The following is a 17835-nucleotide window of genomic DNA, read 5'->3' as shown; positions in this document are numbered from 1 at the left end:
GTGTGTGTGTGTGTGTGTGTGTGTAAAGGGTGGGGTGTGTGTGTGGGGTGGGGGGGGGATTGTAATTGAATTGTGAATCAACTGGCAAGTCAGCCCCAAACACCGCCCCCTTCAGCTGTCGTCGCACTCCGGCTCTTTGCAATGCAACGCCCATAGCCAGAGATAGAGAGAGGAAGAAGTGAGTGAGTGTGTAAGTGAGTGAGTGAGTGAGAAAGAACGAGGAAAAGAGGGAGTGTGTGTACATGTACCGGAGAGAGGGAGAAAGAAAAAGAGGGAAAGAGAAGTTACGAGTAAAAGAAACTGAATTTGTAGTGTGAGAGGAAAGATTTTTAAAAAAAAAGGTAGAATTGACCGGCGCGCCAGAGGAAGAGAAGATTCTTATTCCTTATAGAGCGTGTTTTTGGAGCTGTTAGAATAAAAAAAGAGGAGACGCGGCGTTATTAAGTCACTCTGATCTGATGGTCATGACGGCAGCTGTCGATATGAAACCGACGTTAACCATCATAAAGGCTGAAAAAATGGACGGTGAGTAATAACAACTCTTCTGTGACAGTTAACACGAGACTATAACGTTACTCCTGGATGTGTTTCACTGTGCGCCGTGTAGCCGGCTGCTGGCTCATGACGTTGATGTTGATACTAGTAGTGATAATTCTGAGTGATTACATGCGGCCGAGAGGGACACAACGTCCTTAACCGATTTCAGCGTGTGTCGGTTGCTCAATATTGGACAACACGCAACACTTGAAAGAACCACGCCGGAGGCTCCACAGTCATTGCACATGCAATGCCAGTATGTGTGTTTCTCGTGTTTATTGGATGAATCACACTCTGACGCTGCCTTTCTTATAATTAACAATATAATGATGTGTGTGAAACAATTGGGCTGCTATGGAAAAGTTATTTTTACCAGGAGAAAATGATGTCATGTAGGCAAAATAAATTGTCACAACATGGTAACAAAAATGTTTCAATTCATACAAAAAAATTATGATTTTTTTTCCCAGTGTTTTGATATTAATACATACTTTCAGACACACAACTTTTTCAAATTTGCTCACATGCATCCTTAAACAGTTATTGTGTAAGTTTTGTCATGTTTTGTTTAGTGTTGCGCAACTTGACTGTCAATACAGGCTTTTGTAGTTCTGAAGTACTCTCTTTCTTCCTGCTTTGATGTCACTGGGGCTCTGTCTCCATCTCCCATCTAAACACCCATCTCTGACCCTATATTCAGTGCCATTCTGGTGAGAGAACAGGGCACTCTGCCCAGCCGGCATGGGAAGACAGACAGGCAGTATAGTGCCTAATCACTGCCCTCCCCACCAACCCTGCTGTCTCCTCTACCTCCCTCCCTCCTCCGCTGTGGTTGAAACTGACTTTCCAGAGGGAAGGAGAGGCAGGCTGAGGTGATGAATCTGCAGTGCTGAGGCTTGCCTCTCTGACCCGGCTGCGTGGAAGACTTGGCTTGCTTCAGGGGTAGTCCAGTCCGGGTGCACATACAGGACAGGGATGCCCACCACAACTGTGAGCTGTGTTTGGGTTCAAACCTTTCGTGTGGTTTCACTTCTCATTTTTTTTTTTGCAGTGATGTTACACATGGTGGCATGTTTGGATAGTTTGCATTTTGCAGCTCTTCACATTAACAAAATCCCCTGTGCTTTTGCAGCTCAGGTGGCGTTGAGCCTGTTAATAGAGCAGCGAGCAGGAACATGGAAATTTGATACTAATTGCGAGTGTTGACCCACTAAGGGGGCTGTGACTCACCACATTAACCACCTTCTCCTCACTGTCAATACCTGCAGAGTGTAGATTCACACGTCTCACAAAACGTACATAAAAAAGTACTGACAGCTGCAGTTGGGCTGCCAAAAGCGTAGCGCTATCTTGCAAAGAGCATTTTGCAATGCTCGCTCCTGCTTACGCTCACTTGGGTGCACCGGGGTCAGGCCGAGGCTGCCAAGGAGCAGCTCACAACTTCGCAGAAACACATCTTTTTTCTCCGTCACGCAGACACACGCTGTTCTGTTCACTCAGTGGTGTTACCATGCTTACTAGATAAGTGCACTACACGTGTCCAAGGCTGTTCCTGATCCTTAGAAGACACAACAGTGATGTTCAATGTTGCAGGCATGTAAAGGACCATGACAGGCTCTTTGCTGAGAGCGATAAGTGCTCCATACAAAGCCAGAACGCATTTGTTGATTTGTTGGATTTGTGAAAGTAGCAGCACTTGTCCCAGTGGGCATGGCTGCTCAGCTTTTCACAAGCAAGAGCGCAGAGCTATGGCATTGTGGGAACTACAGATGCTATCTTTTTCCAAACACCTGCAACCACATACTGTACATACATGCATGCATACCCCACTAACAAGCTTAAGTGGCCCACCTTACTACATTGTTTGTTTTCCTTTGTGACGAAAGTGCAGCCAGTGTCAGCTTACCCAAGGCCTGTCCTCTCTCTCTCTCCAGCGGAGGTAATTCCCTTCAAAGCGCTCACACTGTGCCAGGGTCAGAGGTGCACCCAAACAAGGCATCTAATGTTCCACAAAGCTTTTCTTCCTCTGTTCAGTTATAGTAGTCAATTCCTGACACAGCACACTTACTTCCATGTAACCCAGACCATGGTAGCTTATTATTGAAAGCATCATGTAGTCATAACAACACTGTCAGCTCGACAGAGACAAGTTTTAAAGATAGGAGAGAGCGTTACTTAACCGGGGAGGTGTTTGATTGTGAAATTGTAGACATGAAAGTGCTCTTGTATTGCTGAAGTTCTTATTGAGCGTTAAAGTATACTATAACATTGTTCTGAGGTCATAGATTTAATATTCGATAGAGTTGTCAATCATTTACAATACAAGGTGTTGTCCCCTTTAGACTTGAGTGAGTTGTCTCTCTTTTACTCTCCTTCTGTGTTTGTCAGGCCTGAAGGTCGGGGTTCAGTGACTGACAGGAATGCTTGTGAGCATGCCCTGCTGGGTGGCATGCATGGAGGCATAGAAGGAGCTCAAGTGGGAGGCTCACTTTTATCTGATCAAAACGCTGCTGTTTGTTGTAACTGGCGTGCCTGATGCTGCTTCTGAGAGCCCTTATAAGGCATCTCGCTCCACGCCCGCCACATACGCTATGCACACAAGCACATACAGGCCATGCCACCACACGAATGACTCTTAGAAAGGCTTCGCTGGTTTTCTTTTCCAAGGTGCCTCCCATGTCGGTATGGTGCGGAGAGGGGCAGCTTGTGTCAGAACAGAGGGTGTTACATAAGCTTCAGGTTTTTGCTTCGGTGTGTTTGTGTCAGCACTCCTTCAGTAGCGCAGTATAATATATGCCAATGTTTGAGTGTGCGTGGCCGCCTGGCAGCTGTGCAAACACTGTTTGGGTGATCCAGGCTTCTCTTGATGTGGTCTGTCAATGAATCGGGCCAAACGGAGCTAACCGGTCCATTTTTCATCTGATGTGCGCCGTGTCAAACTGAGGACGATATGGTTTTGCCAGATCAAAACTTGATTAGTCAGTCCAGTGTTCAGCTCATCACCCAAATGTCATTAGGTGGTGTTTGACCAGACCGTGACTGTGCCTAGAGGGCAACTAATACCAGCTTCCTCAATGGGCCTCCCTGTGCTGGTCACACTTGTCAACAGACTGGGCGGATACAAGTGAAGTGGTTATCTGTGAGTTTCCCCAATGACCATGTCTTTCTTTCTTTCATTGATGCCGCTGTGTTAAATCGAATAGGTTATCCCCCCCATTCAGTCGGCATTTCATTCATTCAGCCCGTCATCTGCTGTGTTGCCCATCATAAAACCATTATACTGCGTGGGTCCTATCTCGACGCTTCCCCGGTGACTACACGCCTTAATCTTTGCTTATAAAGCTTAGTCATAAAGCAAGGCGTGTTAGCAGCAGATACAGCAGACTGCTAAATAGTAAGCATATGGTGTGAGAGAGGGGGTTGGGTGTTTGAGGGACTGAGAAAGAGGGGCCTTCCAAGGTGTGGCCGATATGTTGTTAGCGAGTAGACCTCGTTATGCTAAAAAACAATTAGAGCACAAAATGATTATGCTTCTCTTTGCAATCAGTCTTCAACAGCTTCTCATTTTTACTCACATTCCACAAAAAGCCAACAACCAAAACAAAGGAAAATATGCTCCTCGGCTGGAGAAATAAAGCATTAACAAGCTTTTTTTGTAACAGACAACTCTTTTTCAGTCATTCACCCACCCACTCACACAATTCCTACTCAAGTGCTCCTCCCCCTCCTTTCCTTTCTTCCTCGGTTTCTAATGTCTCTCTGTTGGCCACATGGGTTTCTCTCACGGCACCTTGATGTGGTGTATAGTGAGTTCCTGGTGAGTGCACTTTGTCCCATCCCCAGTCATTCCTGGCTTGTAATCCCTGAGTCATGGCACTAGACGCCTGCTGCACCACACGCCACTGGCTGTCCGACTGTGCGTCTGCTCGGCTCGCTTACTGGTTTCTGCCACCACAGGCCTCTCCCCTCCCTACATCACCAGTCTTGACTGCGAAGCCTAACTGGCCCGACGCTGCCCCCAAAATGGCTCCACGACCTCCCACGCATTTCAACATCGGCCTGAGTGCGTTAGAACTTTTTTTTCTGTCCTCTTGCTCTGTTTCTGTTTTACTGTTCCACATTTAGGGAGCTGTGTTTCCCATAAAGGGATGGAAACTGGGCTAGTTTAGAAACATGCCTGCTTTGAGAATCAGTCCAGTGTCCTGAAAGGCAGCGGGTTTGTTTCACTACGGATGTTCAGCTGTCCTCAACGAGGCCATGTCACTCATTTTGTGCTGTATGTATGCTCCAGATTTTCTTCCCTTGTTTTCTGTTGTGTCTGCTGCACACCACCTGTTTTTAGAGTCAGCGTGCTGCTTTTGTAATCAGGTGAACAAATGGGGCACAGCCACAGACCGTATGTGTATCAGACCTTCAGCATCAGACTTGTATTGATTGATTGGCCTCCCAAAGCAAAGGAAGATAGAGAAGGGTGTGTTTGCGTGGGTGGCTGGCTGCTGCTGTGTAGGTGCGACTCTGTAGCGCTCATGATGAGTTGGGCCTCAGTGACGCAGTCAAATGGGAGGCACATGTGTTCTGGCAGCTACGGAGGAGGTCGAGGAATGGGACTCGGTGTAAGTTTTTAGACTGCCTCTGGAGTTTAGCTGTGAGAGTAAAAGCAGCTGGATTCCATTGCCTGCCTACTAGCCTGACCTCCCTCGTATCTGCATGTTTGTTCTATGCATAGTTACAGGGTAACTGTGACCACTTTTGACTCATTGAGTAGGAATTTTACAAGATATGGTCACTGCTTTCATCATGACCAGTCACATTGTCAAATGAAGTCCAGTCATTCTTTGATGGAATGAGTCATAGTCTATGCGTGAGTGCCTAAGAGAGAGAGAAAGAGAAACGGAGAAAGGGAGATAGAGAAGACAAGGTGATCATGAGTTTACACATCTGCAACGATATGCGCGTGTTTTGGAAATCACTTCCATCTCTTATTGCAAAACACTTGACTTGTAACTTTCCAGTTATCACATCGCGGTTTACATCTTTTTTACGCAGCCAAGTCAGCCAAAGCTGAGGTTGTTCACAGCGTCATGAAAAATAACTCCGATATCTTAAATAAGATAACGGAAGAGGAGACGGGGCCAGATGTTTTATGCTCCTATTAGCCATGGAGCCTACATTGAGACAAAAATAGAAGGGTAATTCATCATTCTGAGCTGAAACCATTTTGCCACTTAGGCCACAAGTCATTTTTGGTTGCATTAGAGGAAAACAAGAAAGCTGTGAGAAGCACATTAGCGATTGTAAAACAGAGGTGGAATGTGAGGCATGCAACATGAAAACACTGCGGTCTCGGGGGAATTTATTTATCAAGTATCCATCTGTCGCCCATAGCTTGCCTTCAAACAAGCAACAAGCTCTTATATACTATGTGTGATGTATAATTAGATCCAGCCACTACAAGACTTACACGCGTATGTGTTGCACAAAAAAGAACGGTTGAGTGGCGAACAATTCCGTTGATGTTGTGTGTGAATGTGCGGCTGTGTGCCGTCCCACACGATTCACAATTCTTTCAGGAACCTGGTTGTGGAATGTATCAGTTTGGACTAAAAATGGGGCAGGCACCATGTTTTGTGGAAAAAATGCAACACATCGAGTAAACTGTTTGTCAGATATGTCGTGTGTTTGGTTTAACGCCTAAACAGTTCTCCCGGAGCATCCCCTGTCTGTTTACAACAGGGACGGAGCTTGGGAGGCCGGCTATCCTGGATACAGCTAGGCTAGCGCCACCTGCACTCTCCAGTACACGCTCGCCTGTCAGTTCCTCTTTCCCACCACCATGCCTAACACTGATGGATAAAACAAAACAGTCAAATCCTTTTGGACTAAGTAGGGCTTTCATTATAAATATTTAACATATATGGAGGTCATGGAAAACCTTCAAGTTGTGTGAGATTTGTCAGATCTCCACTGTCTGTGTTGTGCTTTAGTGCATGCTGGGTTGTAGCTTTTTTCTCAATATTATTTGTCAGCCTTCTCAAAGTAATAAGAGAACTTGAAGGTTGTGCAACGGGCATGTTGTGAGAAGTACATTACTGTTGCTCAACCTTTTTAATACTTGAGGCATACCTAAAAAAACACACACACTGTTAAAGATCACAGAGCAACAAAGCTTGTAGGCAGTTAAATAAGCAACCAAAGGAGCCAAATCCTGCTTGAAAGCGCCCTGTCCTTGTTCCCCTCGTTCTTCTGGAAAAGGAAAGAATTTCCATCAAGCTTTTAGCAAAAATATGTTTAGCGTCTGTTGGCGATGGCGCGTATCATTTCAAACTCAGAGGTAATGTCATATCAAGCGCTGAGACTTTGGCATAAACAGTAGAGTTAATGCACTTTCACATCATAAGCTAATATGATTTCAGAGATGGAGGGAGTGGAAGAAAGAAAAGACAGCAAGGCAGCTATGGGGGTATTAGTCTCACTTATTGTCTGCTTCAGTAGCCGCTATGTCTGTGGTGGTGGTGATGATCCTGGACAACTCTAGTTTCATGGCCAAAGACAGATGTCAGCAGTACAGTGGCCTCGTCCCGTAGCCTACAGCTGCTTTACACCGCCACAGGCTTGTGCTTCAAGAGGGCAGCCAGGAGCCAGCGGTGGAGACCTAAGAATAAAACGAGTGTTTCAGCACTGTTGTTTGTGATGATGGGATGGTCCTTGTTTAACACAGTCCTGTGCTGGAGCAGGGTCTAGGTCTGGTCTGGCTTCTTCACTTTGGGTTGAGCTGCAGGCCTACACATCTATTCCTGGTCTTGGCATTGAGATGGAAATCTAAACAGCGGAGCGGCTGGCCGAACAAGCGGCCCTCTCAAAACCAGACTGCCACCCCGTCCTCCTCCTCTCGCTCCACTGCAGCTCTCAGCCGCCACTTTATCACCCTGTGGCGCTGAATGGGCCCCCTTTATGTTGGTCGGGTTTATGACCCCGCGTTCTCAGACCAGGGGTCTAGATACGGATCTCCATCAAAGGCTCTCTCAGATACCACTGCCACCTCTGGTCTGCTGTGGATGGACTGGTCTGCTTTAATGAGACGATTATAAGCCCTTGGCAAGTAGCCAAGACCTCGACTCTTTTTTTTTCCTGCGCCGCGTTGTGACCCCGCTGATACCTGTATGCATGTAGGGATATTCAGGAAGGGTATGACCCTCACCTGAACCCACAACTCACCTCACTTCCCACAGGAAGTGGCAACTTAGCCACAGGAAATGGACTCTTTCGCTGATTTGAATAAAGCCCACCATACACTCAGCTACAGAGACACATGCTTTGACACTGATATAAATAAATGACTATTTGACCCTAAAGTGTTTCACTTTTCAAAAACCCAGTTTCGAATAGCCTTTTTGATGTCATCCTCATTTTTTTTTTAACAGCCGACTCTCTCTTCCTCACGCCAACACACACCCACTCATTGGCCGAACTCTATAGGTCTATTTATAGCTCAATCGCATGATAGAAAGCATATTGTCCCTTATTTGTTGGGTCTGGTTGCCTGCTCTGCTTGTGTCGTTGCATCATTCAGAGCGGAGGCAGAAGTCCAGGCTTTATGAATGAAGCGAGTCTCCGCCAGAGCCTGGGAGATGGCACTGATCCCACTGTGATGTCACTCCAGAGACAGAGCAGAAGAGAGGGAGCATTATGAGACCTCCCATTCATTCTTCTGCCTCTCTCTCCACTGTGCCCACCCCCGGTTCTCTTGTCCTGTGATGGGCTCATATTACAGGCCGGTGACTCATCCCCCCCCCACCCCTCCTACTCAGTCTCCCCTCACCCACCAGAGATGCTCCCTTGCTATCTTCCCCAGCCCTGAACCTGCCCTGCCCAACCCAACCCTGTCTGTTCCAGCCCCATAGACTTTGGCCCCAGTTGCAAAAATCCCAATTTCACGCCCACGCTCCGGCGCACAGGCGAAGAAGGCTGCTAATTTGGTTCATGTGTGTGTATGTGTGTTCATATGTGTGTCAATTTAACAGCCGAAGGTGCCAAACTGGGGCTTGGTCAAAGGGGCAGGGCGGTGAAGGTGCACAGTCTGTCAGCGACAATCCCTTGGGGAAAATATGGCCGTCGCACTCAGCAGCCTGTCCATTATTCATATCATGGCAAGAGGGGAGTGGCTAATCAATAGCTTTTACTGTAAATCCAGACTAAACACCGGTCTCACTTCATTCTTAGAATAGATGGACTTATATTATTCCTTCTACGTCATTAGGAGAAATTGTTTTCATTTCATACTTTTCACTCCGGACGCTCTTTTTACTCTTGCTAGTTGGTAGCGAAATGCCATAATGTTGCCTGTGATTTACACCCACTCCCACATTTTGTGAGCTAAGTGGATGGGACTCATTTTGCGGACAGACCCACACGGTCTAATGTGGAAAGTGATGACTTGTGGATGCTCTAACTCTCAGTACATACTGACCATTCTGTATCTAATGGGACTCGCAGGCATTGAAATTCTATCAGGACTTCATCATTTACTAGAGATTGTCTAGATCCGAGCTCGCCTCTCTCTCGCTAATGGATGCACACTGTACATTAGCTCTGCCGCAGATAACTTTCATATGGATCACTCACCATGGAGGCTGTTCCGTTATCACTGCACTTTTAGGTCTTTTGTTTGCCTTGCAGCCTTGCTTTGTCCTCTGCTTCATGTTTTTAAGATTTCAATTCACGAAAATACAATAACGCACATACATACTATTGAGAAAGTAAATTGTTGTGTTGAAAATGCAATTTCTCTTTGTAGAAATCTGTCACCTAACAGTCCAAACTTGGAAGACATTTGTTGTGCTTTGAATTTCTGCAAGACGGTAAACAAAAATCCCACTTCAAAACTCATTTTAAACTGGAGAAATGAGTAATTCAAAAATAAAAACAAAAGAAATCACACAAATTGCAGTTCCCATTTTAATTTGCTCTATAATCATGGTTCACATATTTCCCTCTTTAGAGTGCCTAATGGTAGTTCTCATGCACGATGGTGTTGAGTGTCTTTGATGGAGGATTTAGTGCTAAAGTGGATTCTAAAGTCTGTGTGGGCAAGCACAGGCTGGGGCCGGGTTGATAAAAGCGATGAAGAGGGAGGGGCGTAAGCGGTTCGAAAGTGCAGACAAACTCCACTCGATCCAGCTTAAATAAACTGCCACATTTCGCCGCTGCCTTCACATCAAAGCGCAGACTGTCTGAGCCCCAGTCCCATCTCAGTTTGCAGCCGTTTGCAACATGTACGTTTTAGCACTACCAACACTACTTAAAAGAAAAATGAGCTCAGCAGAGGCCAAGACAACCCTGTTGTCAGGGCCAACCTGTACACTAAAGACACCTCGCTCAGGTCTTATTTTCATTGTGAAACTGCACGGTTTTATTTTGATGTGCGAACTGTGTCTGACAATAGTTAAACTGAGGTCTTATGTGAGGCTGTAAAACAGCGTTTATTCTCAGCTCTTCTACCTTGCTTTTACTCCTGACTTGAATGAATAACTTTCTGTTTGCTCACCACCAGTGTAACAGAGAGCAATATATTATTATAGGCCTAATTGAATCACATGAAGAAGCAAAGAGCTCTTGTCTGTCCTCTGTCTTTGGCCTGTTGTGAGGCTTCTTTCTTTAGAGAGAGAAATAGAGGGAAAAAAAGAGCCAAAGACAGAAAACTAGGAGACCTAATTTTACAAACAGCCAGACAGACATTGGTTACATGGGCGAAGGAGAGACAGCTGCTGTGCATTCCAGACGAGGTCGAGACGTCAGCGAGTGGTGAAAACAAGCATGAACTGTATGTTGCCCCAGTGTACTGCTGGCAGATTAAACCACCAGCCAGCGGAGATGCCAGAACATCTGGGTTCGACGAATGGCGGCGCTGTGAGAGGAGTGACACAACTCTTCCTCATCACGATTTAGCTTTCAAGCCAAGCCTTTTGTGATCTGGTTTCTAACGATTTTAATTGACGCGCTATGGAGACAGACAAGAGGGATGAGCTAAAGAGAAAGACATGCCGCGAGAATCAAAGCCTGATTGAACCCTTGGGTTTGTGTGCACCTTAACCCGCTGAAGCCCCGAGTTAAAGTTTTGCCTCACGCATTTTAACCCCCCAAGTTGATTGGACGAGTTAATGCTATTATATACCGCAGACTCCAACAGATCCTGACATATCATGTCTGTCTTTGTTGTGTAAATGAGTGTGGGCGCATTGCAGATAAAGACAGTTAATTGGAGCTCTATAAGGCCTTTTTATGTCTATTTACAAGTCATTGGTTGAGTCTTTGCCAGATTAGTTTTTAGCCGTCTATTCTAGTGTTAGTGCCCGGGGGTCTTTCCCCGTCTCCCCTCATCATCTCCCCTGCTTTGCCCCCTCATCCCCACACTTCTGCAGCCTGGTCAATCTAATTAGATGAGTGCGAGTCATCAGGCACTGTTTAAAGCCATCAAAGGGAGCTCTGTTCCGCACTGGGTGCCCACTGGCTGTGAGCAGAGAACAGTACGCCCAGTGTGTGACCGAGACCCTCGAGACAGCCCACCCCCAAACTCTCCTAGCCACCCGCCAGCAGCCACGGTGACATCATCACCTCATCCCTCGACCCTTGACCTCTCAGAATGTTTGACCCCGTGCTTGGTCCGGTGACAGTAGGCCCACTGTGTAAGGGCAACATGGTAGGAGGGCTAGTGGGGGTCATGGTGTCACTGATGGGCACCAGGCCCTGCTCTCCCACCCAGGATTTGCGGCTAGGAGAGAGTTTGGTATAAGTATTTGCAAGTAAACGTGCGGGATTACTTTGTGCCAGATGAGTGGGATTTGCCTTAGGACCCTGCCTGAAATACCAGAAACTGTAGACAATTGTAAAAACGTGGTTGAAAGCCATTGAAAGACATGCCCTAAATTCAGTTTAAAAACTGCGCAAATTGTTTCCACTATCTGCTATTCAGCCTTTCTGAAACATGCACGTGTATCAGTGTGCACATGCACTGTTACCTCCGTTTGTAAACAGTTCATATGCGACGGTGTGACAGGTCTTGTTTAAATAGATTGGATCTGATGCGGAGACAGTGTCTGTCTAGACGGGATGTAATTGTTGAGCCATGTTGTTGATCACGGGCAGATACAACTGTTGATTTTGTTTGTGTGTGTGTGTGTGTGTGTGTGTGTGTGTGTGTGTGTGTGTGTGTCTGTGTGAATATCTAACTGAACCACATTCACAAATCGCTCTTTCCTGCTCCCTTCTCTGTCTCAATTTAATTTCCCATTCAGTAAGCTTTATCGGCATGAAATACAATACAGGATACATTGTCGTAGTTTGGGTTGTCAATAATTGTTAAAGCATTATGTAACATTAGAATATTAGTAATTGCAATCCCAAATGAAATATATATTGAATAAGAAATATCCTAATCAATGTTGTTTGTGATTGGCAGATCCGGAGTGTGGCGATGTCCCCTTGCTGACTCCAGGAAGTAAAGAGATGATGTCCCAGGCTCTGAAGGCCACCTTCAGTGGCTTCACGAAGGAACAGCAGCGGCTGGGTATACCCAAAGGTAACACTGTCAGCTGCTTGTGTTCTTATTAGACCCTGTTAACGTTTCCATTGGGGACGTTCAATGTTGTCAGTAAAAAGCATGAGCCCTCATCAACGTGTCACATGTCAGGCATGCACATTCTTTAAATCATTTCACATTGTAGCCTGCGTTAGATCATTCAGTGAAGGCATCTTTTAGAAGGACTGAAAACAAGGAGACACCCAGTTATTCCACAAAGGGCCTTACATTACATACATTTCAGTCCGGGCAGACTGTCTGACTACCGCATCCAGAGAATCTAGACCGTAAAATAATGACTTAGCTACTTCAGTGGAAGCCGACCACAGAGCCTCCTCATGTAAAAACAGCAGGACAGTATCTGTCTATGTAATCTTACTATATCTACAAACTATGGTTTTGGCTTGTCATTACCACTGCTCACATCTTCAGCTGCCTCCTTGTTTGTTTTTGATTGACTTGTTATCGGTAGTTATTTACCACAGCGGCGATGTGAAAGTTGGCGGCATAACCAAATATCAGAGTTTTCTCACAGTGAAAATGGAGAATGTGCTGCAGTCCATAGAGCATGTGTAGTATTTGCACCACCTCAGTCTGAATACACATCATGTGATTTTAACAGAAGGATTATATTGTATTTCAACAGTGAACACAGTATAATAATCACCAATTGTGATCTCCTTCAGATCCCAGACAGTGGACAGACAACCACGTGGCTGAGTGGCTAACGTGGACAGTGAACGAGTTCAGTCTGAAGAACGTCGACTTTGACAAATTCTGCATGAACGGAGCCACCCTGTGTGCGATGGGGAAGGAGCGCTTCCTGGACTTAGCACCTGACTTTGTGGGTGACATCCTTTGGGAACATTTAGAAATGCTTCAGAAAGGTAAGGCCACATTGGTCTGAAAAAAAATTTAGAATACAGATTTTTTTTATTTATTTTTTATGGCACTTTTATGCATTATCAGCTGGTTTTGTGTGAGAAAAAGTCTCACCACACAGGGTGATATCACTGCTTGCACCAATTTAGGATGCTACAGTAACAGGAGCCAAACAGGAAGACACTATTTAGCTCAGGTCATTAATTTTTGATAATGCTGGATGCAGTTACACGATACATGAAATCAATGGCGAGGTCACTGACGCTCGTTCTCTATTTATTTTTCATGAAGAGGATGCAAAGCATTACCCCATCAATGGACTGACCTCCAACTTCCAGGAATCCCGTTATACCTCAGACTACTTTGTCAGTAAGTACCCATCACACTCGTAGTCAGTCACTGTGTAATAGCACAATATGCATGCCTAATTGGCGTTGTGAATGAAAGAGTTTGGAGATTTAGTGTTAGATGATAAAATGGATCTTATCCCATTGTACATTTGGATTTAGATCCCAGTAAAAAGCCTGTGTATATAGGCGTATATTGACCACATATCACTGTAAGTTTAGCTAAAGTTAGGTACATATCTAATCAATAATTTCGCCTCAAATGTGCAAGACTCATCTTATGCACTCAGGGCTGTGTTTTGTTATGGACTATTATACACTAAGCTTTTGGCCAGCAGTTCAGCACAAGATGGATAATGACTCCGCTCTCCTAAGATTGATCTTCCTCCTTTGCTTTGCTCCTCGCTTTCCTTCTCTGCTTTCTATCCAAACTCATTTCCCTTTGTGTCTCCAGGCTACGGTGTTGAGCATGCTCAATGTGTCCCTCCTTCTGAATACTCAGAGCCCGGCTTCATCACAGAGTCCTACCAGACACTTCATCCCATCAGCTCGGAGGAATTGCTGACGCTCAAGTACGAGAGTGAATACCCCGCTGTCATCCTGCGGGACACGCCCCTCAACCCGCTGCAGGGGGACTACTTCACCGTCAAGCAGGAGGTGGTTTCCCCTGACAACATGTGTGTTGGACGCCTAAGCAGAGGTGAGGGGTCACACACTAGATATGAGGAGCACAGTTGAGATTTAAAGCAGAGCATTTCGGTGCCGCATTTCTGTTTTAATCAACAGTTTGTTTGGAATTGATAAATGGGTCCGCATGCGTGTGCGAGTGCATGTAAATGTGTTTGCGTGGGCGTCTGTGTGCGTGTGATTGTGCTGAGGCTACCACAATCTTGTCATGCCACATCAGCGTGCATGTATTAGAGGAGAAGAAAAGCAGGCCCTCCAGTTGGTTTGTGGTTCAAGCAAACCCGGCTCGTACACTCTAGACTGGGTCGGGGAAAAAAAAGAAAGCTCTATTGTTTTTGTCAGTGTGATACACGAACCAAAGCCACAACGTGTTCTCTTCTTGCCGCCCCGTCCTTTATGTAAAACAGCTCAAGTGGTGTAACCTTCAAGAACGTTTTTTTTTTTTTTTCTGTTGGCCTCTTTTCCTCGACTTCTAGGTAAGGAGATAGAGGTGTCATCCTCGGCTAGCGAGCGTGGGGTTTTCTCATGAAACTGTTTGCTTTTCTCAATGCGCAGGCTTGTTTTCTCTCCCAGTGATAGTTTACAGAGGAATTAGCAGCATGGTTTACATTTATAGCCATAAAGCTAGGATTTTCTTCTCACAAATCCCCAGCTGTATAAATGAATAGCATGTGCCATGTACACTGTGCAAGCCTCCTGCCAGTGCTTTAAGCATTTGCCTGCAAGGTATGAGGTCCGATCCTCATGTATCACACACAGCTTTTGAGCGTTGCGTTGTGCTCCCTCCCGACGTGGGAAAGTATTTTGTAGCACAACTGATATCCACATGTGGCTTCAATTTCAGCAGTTGGAAGATTTCGGCATCAATCGAGGGGGCTGCATTATCTGTCATTTGATAATGACTGAGGGCTCCTCTTATCTTTCCCAAGGCCAAAAATAGCAAGGCAATTTGTGTGATTGTCTTCCATTTAAAATCAAATCCAAATGGTGGTTGTAAAAGGGAGATGAGGTGTGAAATGGAGAGAGATGTGGCACCGTACAGAACAATATAGCTTAGTTAGGATGCATAATTTACTACTATGGTATTGCATTATTCAAGTATTGCATTGAAAAAAAAGCTACACATCTGTTCAGGAAAAGCAAAGTCATACATTTTACAAATTCAGGCTTTATTAAAGAGTTTTTCAAATTTACAGTTTGCAACTTTGTAACAACTTTATTTCTCTCTCTCTCTCTCTCTCTCCCTTTCTGCCCGTCCTTCCCTCTCAGGTAAGCTCGGTGGCCAGGACTCCTTTGAGAGCATCGAGAGCTTCGAGAGCTGCGACCGACTGACCCAGTCATGGAGCAGCCAGTCCTCGTTCAGCAGCCTGCAGCGGGTACCTTCGTACGACAGCTTCGACTCGGAAGACTACCCCACCGCCCTGCATAGCCACAAGCCCAAGGGCACTTTCAAAGACTATGTGAGGGAGCGCTCAGACCTCAGTAAGGATAAACCCGTCATCCCAGCGGCGGCGCTGGCAGGATACACAGGTAAGAGATGTCTAGAGGTCAGAGTTTATACAGTATCATATTTATATACAGTTCTACCTCTAAAAGCGCTGCAGCTTTTTATAGACCTTTTTCCACAGCAGGCATTTTTAAAATGTCATAGCAGGGAAATCACAAGGTAACCAATGAAATTAACCATAGCTCTGTTCTGTTCTGTTCTGGCCAGCATGCACACTCCCAGGTCTGTGATACTGGTACACATAAAAGGAATGCAGAACTATGTTATTTATTTATATATTATAGTATTATTATCAACTATACATATGCAAGTGAGCTCACACATGGCGAGAGGTAAGGTTAAAGAATAATATTGGTGTTTTGTATTATTCCTGATAGTGTGTGCAAGTCTTATAAGGAATAAGATTCAGTGCAGCTGTAACACACTTGTTGATGCTCTGCAAAAGCCCCAGATGTGGGGGTGCCTTAATGCACTGCTTTTACACCGAAAGAAAAAAAACAACCCCCTTTTACCCTGGCAGCTCGAGTCATGCACATTACAGGAAACAAAATAGATTTTGCTCGTACCTTCTTCTTCTTGATCTTTTTTTCTCTCTCTCTCTCTCTCTGTCTGTCTATGTCTCGCACTCTTTTGTTCTGTCTTCACTTCTCATCTACCTCCTTGTTATCTGCAGCCCGCATCTCAACCTATTTTTTCCAGGTCGTCCTAGCAACGCTGGTGAAACATAGAAAATTATGCTTGCCCCTGATATCTCTTCATCTCGTGAGGCCTCTTCATACTCGTACACGCTCAAAGAGCCGGCTTATGTATGTTCTCCAAGTTCAATAAGATGTGGAGATACCTGCAAAGTCTTCTAAAGCAAAAACACAATTTTAGCATCTGTCCCCGGTTTTTAGTCTGAAAAAGGTGCATGAAAGAACGACTACTGCTACTACTTTTAACAGTTTACCAAGATGTGCACGTAAACACATGAAAACGATACTTTCCAAATCATGTGTTGCGTAAAAGAAAATACACAAGTAGAGTGTTTAGTTCAAGTCTTTATGACACACACTGCTGTTTGAAAATTGGATTGTGTGGAGCGTTGAATCACCTCTTAACGCCAAAGTGTTTGGGACTTTTTCAGTCATGTTTAAATCATAGTCACAAGGCTGCGAGATTGCCAGCATTGGAAAAGGGGAAATCCAAGCAAATTTCTCAACGTCACTAACAATGCATACATCAGATCTCAACAGACTGTCCCTAAAGTTGGTATGCACGAGGTAATTGGTCATCTGTATGGTTATTAGTTCAAAAGCCGTTTATAGAACAATGAGTCATTCATTCGTAATGATGTTGGAAAGATGGCATAATGCACATATAATCAAATAATGAAGAGTAGGACAGTCTAAAAAGCCCCTCTAGTGACCAGTAGAGGCTGTGTTTCTCCATACACCATATTTGACAAAAGTAGACTGAACCAAGATACTGAAAATGAATGGATAAAAATAAATATGATACATCAGTTGATAGGATGCACTTGAGATTCTTACACCCTTGAAGAGTCGTGTAAGTACATTTTTAAAACAAGCTATGATGACCTCTGTCTTTATGAAATTCGTTTTGACAAAAAAAATCTGTATAATATCAAAATGTAAACCCGAGCATGTGGAAATATCTTCTTTCAAAACCTTTTTCAAATGTACACTGCAGCATTCTGGCTCCATTTACCGCTTCGATCTCGACGTCTGACATGTATCAGTTGTTACGGCTCCAAAGAGCTCATGTGTGAAAGCCTGGCGAGTGTTTCCAGCCTAATGCATAGTAATGTACTCTCACTGAGGAGAATGTGCTTCCTCTGTGCTTTTACACGAAGGGGAAAAGGGGAAAGATGAAAATCATGCTAAAATATCCTAATTTTCCTGAAAATGCCGAGCAGCCGGCAGTCCAAGCTGTTATTAGGAGCGGCGTAAGGAGAGTGTAGTCCTTCAAAGATGGAAGCATTCTTTGAGTGTACGTGTGTGTGTGTGTGCGTGCCCGTGCGCATATGTGGGGGTGGATGAAGAAATACAGGAAGAAAGGGAGAGCGAGAGAAAGAGAGAGATAGAGAGAGAGAGAAACCTCAACCAAAAAAAATTTGTAAGATTCCAAATTGGTGTTTGTGACAGCTTGCTCTGCTCGGCTTCCTGTCCCAGTCACAAGGTGACAGGTGACACTTGACATTGAGCCTGATAAGGCTGCAGAGAGATAAGTGAAGCTTTAGTTGTCATCTCAGCGATTTCCTGTGACAATTTATCATTTACACCTCTGTCTACAGGTGG

At 45.0% G+C, this 17835-nt stretch overlaps 1 protein-coding gene across 5 annotated transcripts in view; it reads left to right on the top strand.

Annotated features, from left to right (window-relative positions):
* The window catches only part of ets1 (v-ets avian erythroblastosis virus E26 oncogene homolog 1), a 38148-nt gene that overhangs the window by 14632 nt on the left and 5681 nt on the right, over positions 1–17835 (top strand). For 3 of the 5 annotated variants that reach the window (XM_037775164.1, XM_037775167.1, XM_037775166.1), the window contains 5 exons: positions 11993–12112; positions 12799–12999; positions 13286–13363; positions 13796–14041; positions 15298–15558. In XM_037775164.1, coding sequence (XP_037631092.1) covers positions 11993–12112; positions 12799–12999; positions 13286–13363; positions 13796–14041; positions 15298–15558 — 906 coding nt within the window. Of the gene's footprint in view, positions 1–69; positions 526–11992; positions 12113–12798; positions 13000–13285; positions 13364–13795; positions 14042–15297; positions 15559–17835 lie in introns of those variants that run through there. The other 2 variants (XM_037775168.1, XM_037775165.1) reach the window with 2 other exon arrangements.

Source organism: Sebastes umbrosus, chromosome 7, assembly GCF_015220745.1.
Source record: "Sebastes umbrosus isolate fSebUmb1 chromosome 7, fSebUmb1.pri, whole genome shotgun sequence".
NCBI lineage: Eukaryota > Metazoa > Chordata > Actinopteri > Perciformes > Sebastidae > Sebastes > Sebastes umbrosus.
This window is presented reverse-complemented; position numbering and strand designations above follow the sequence as displayed.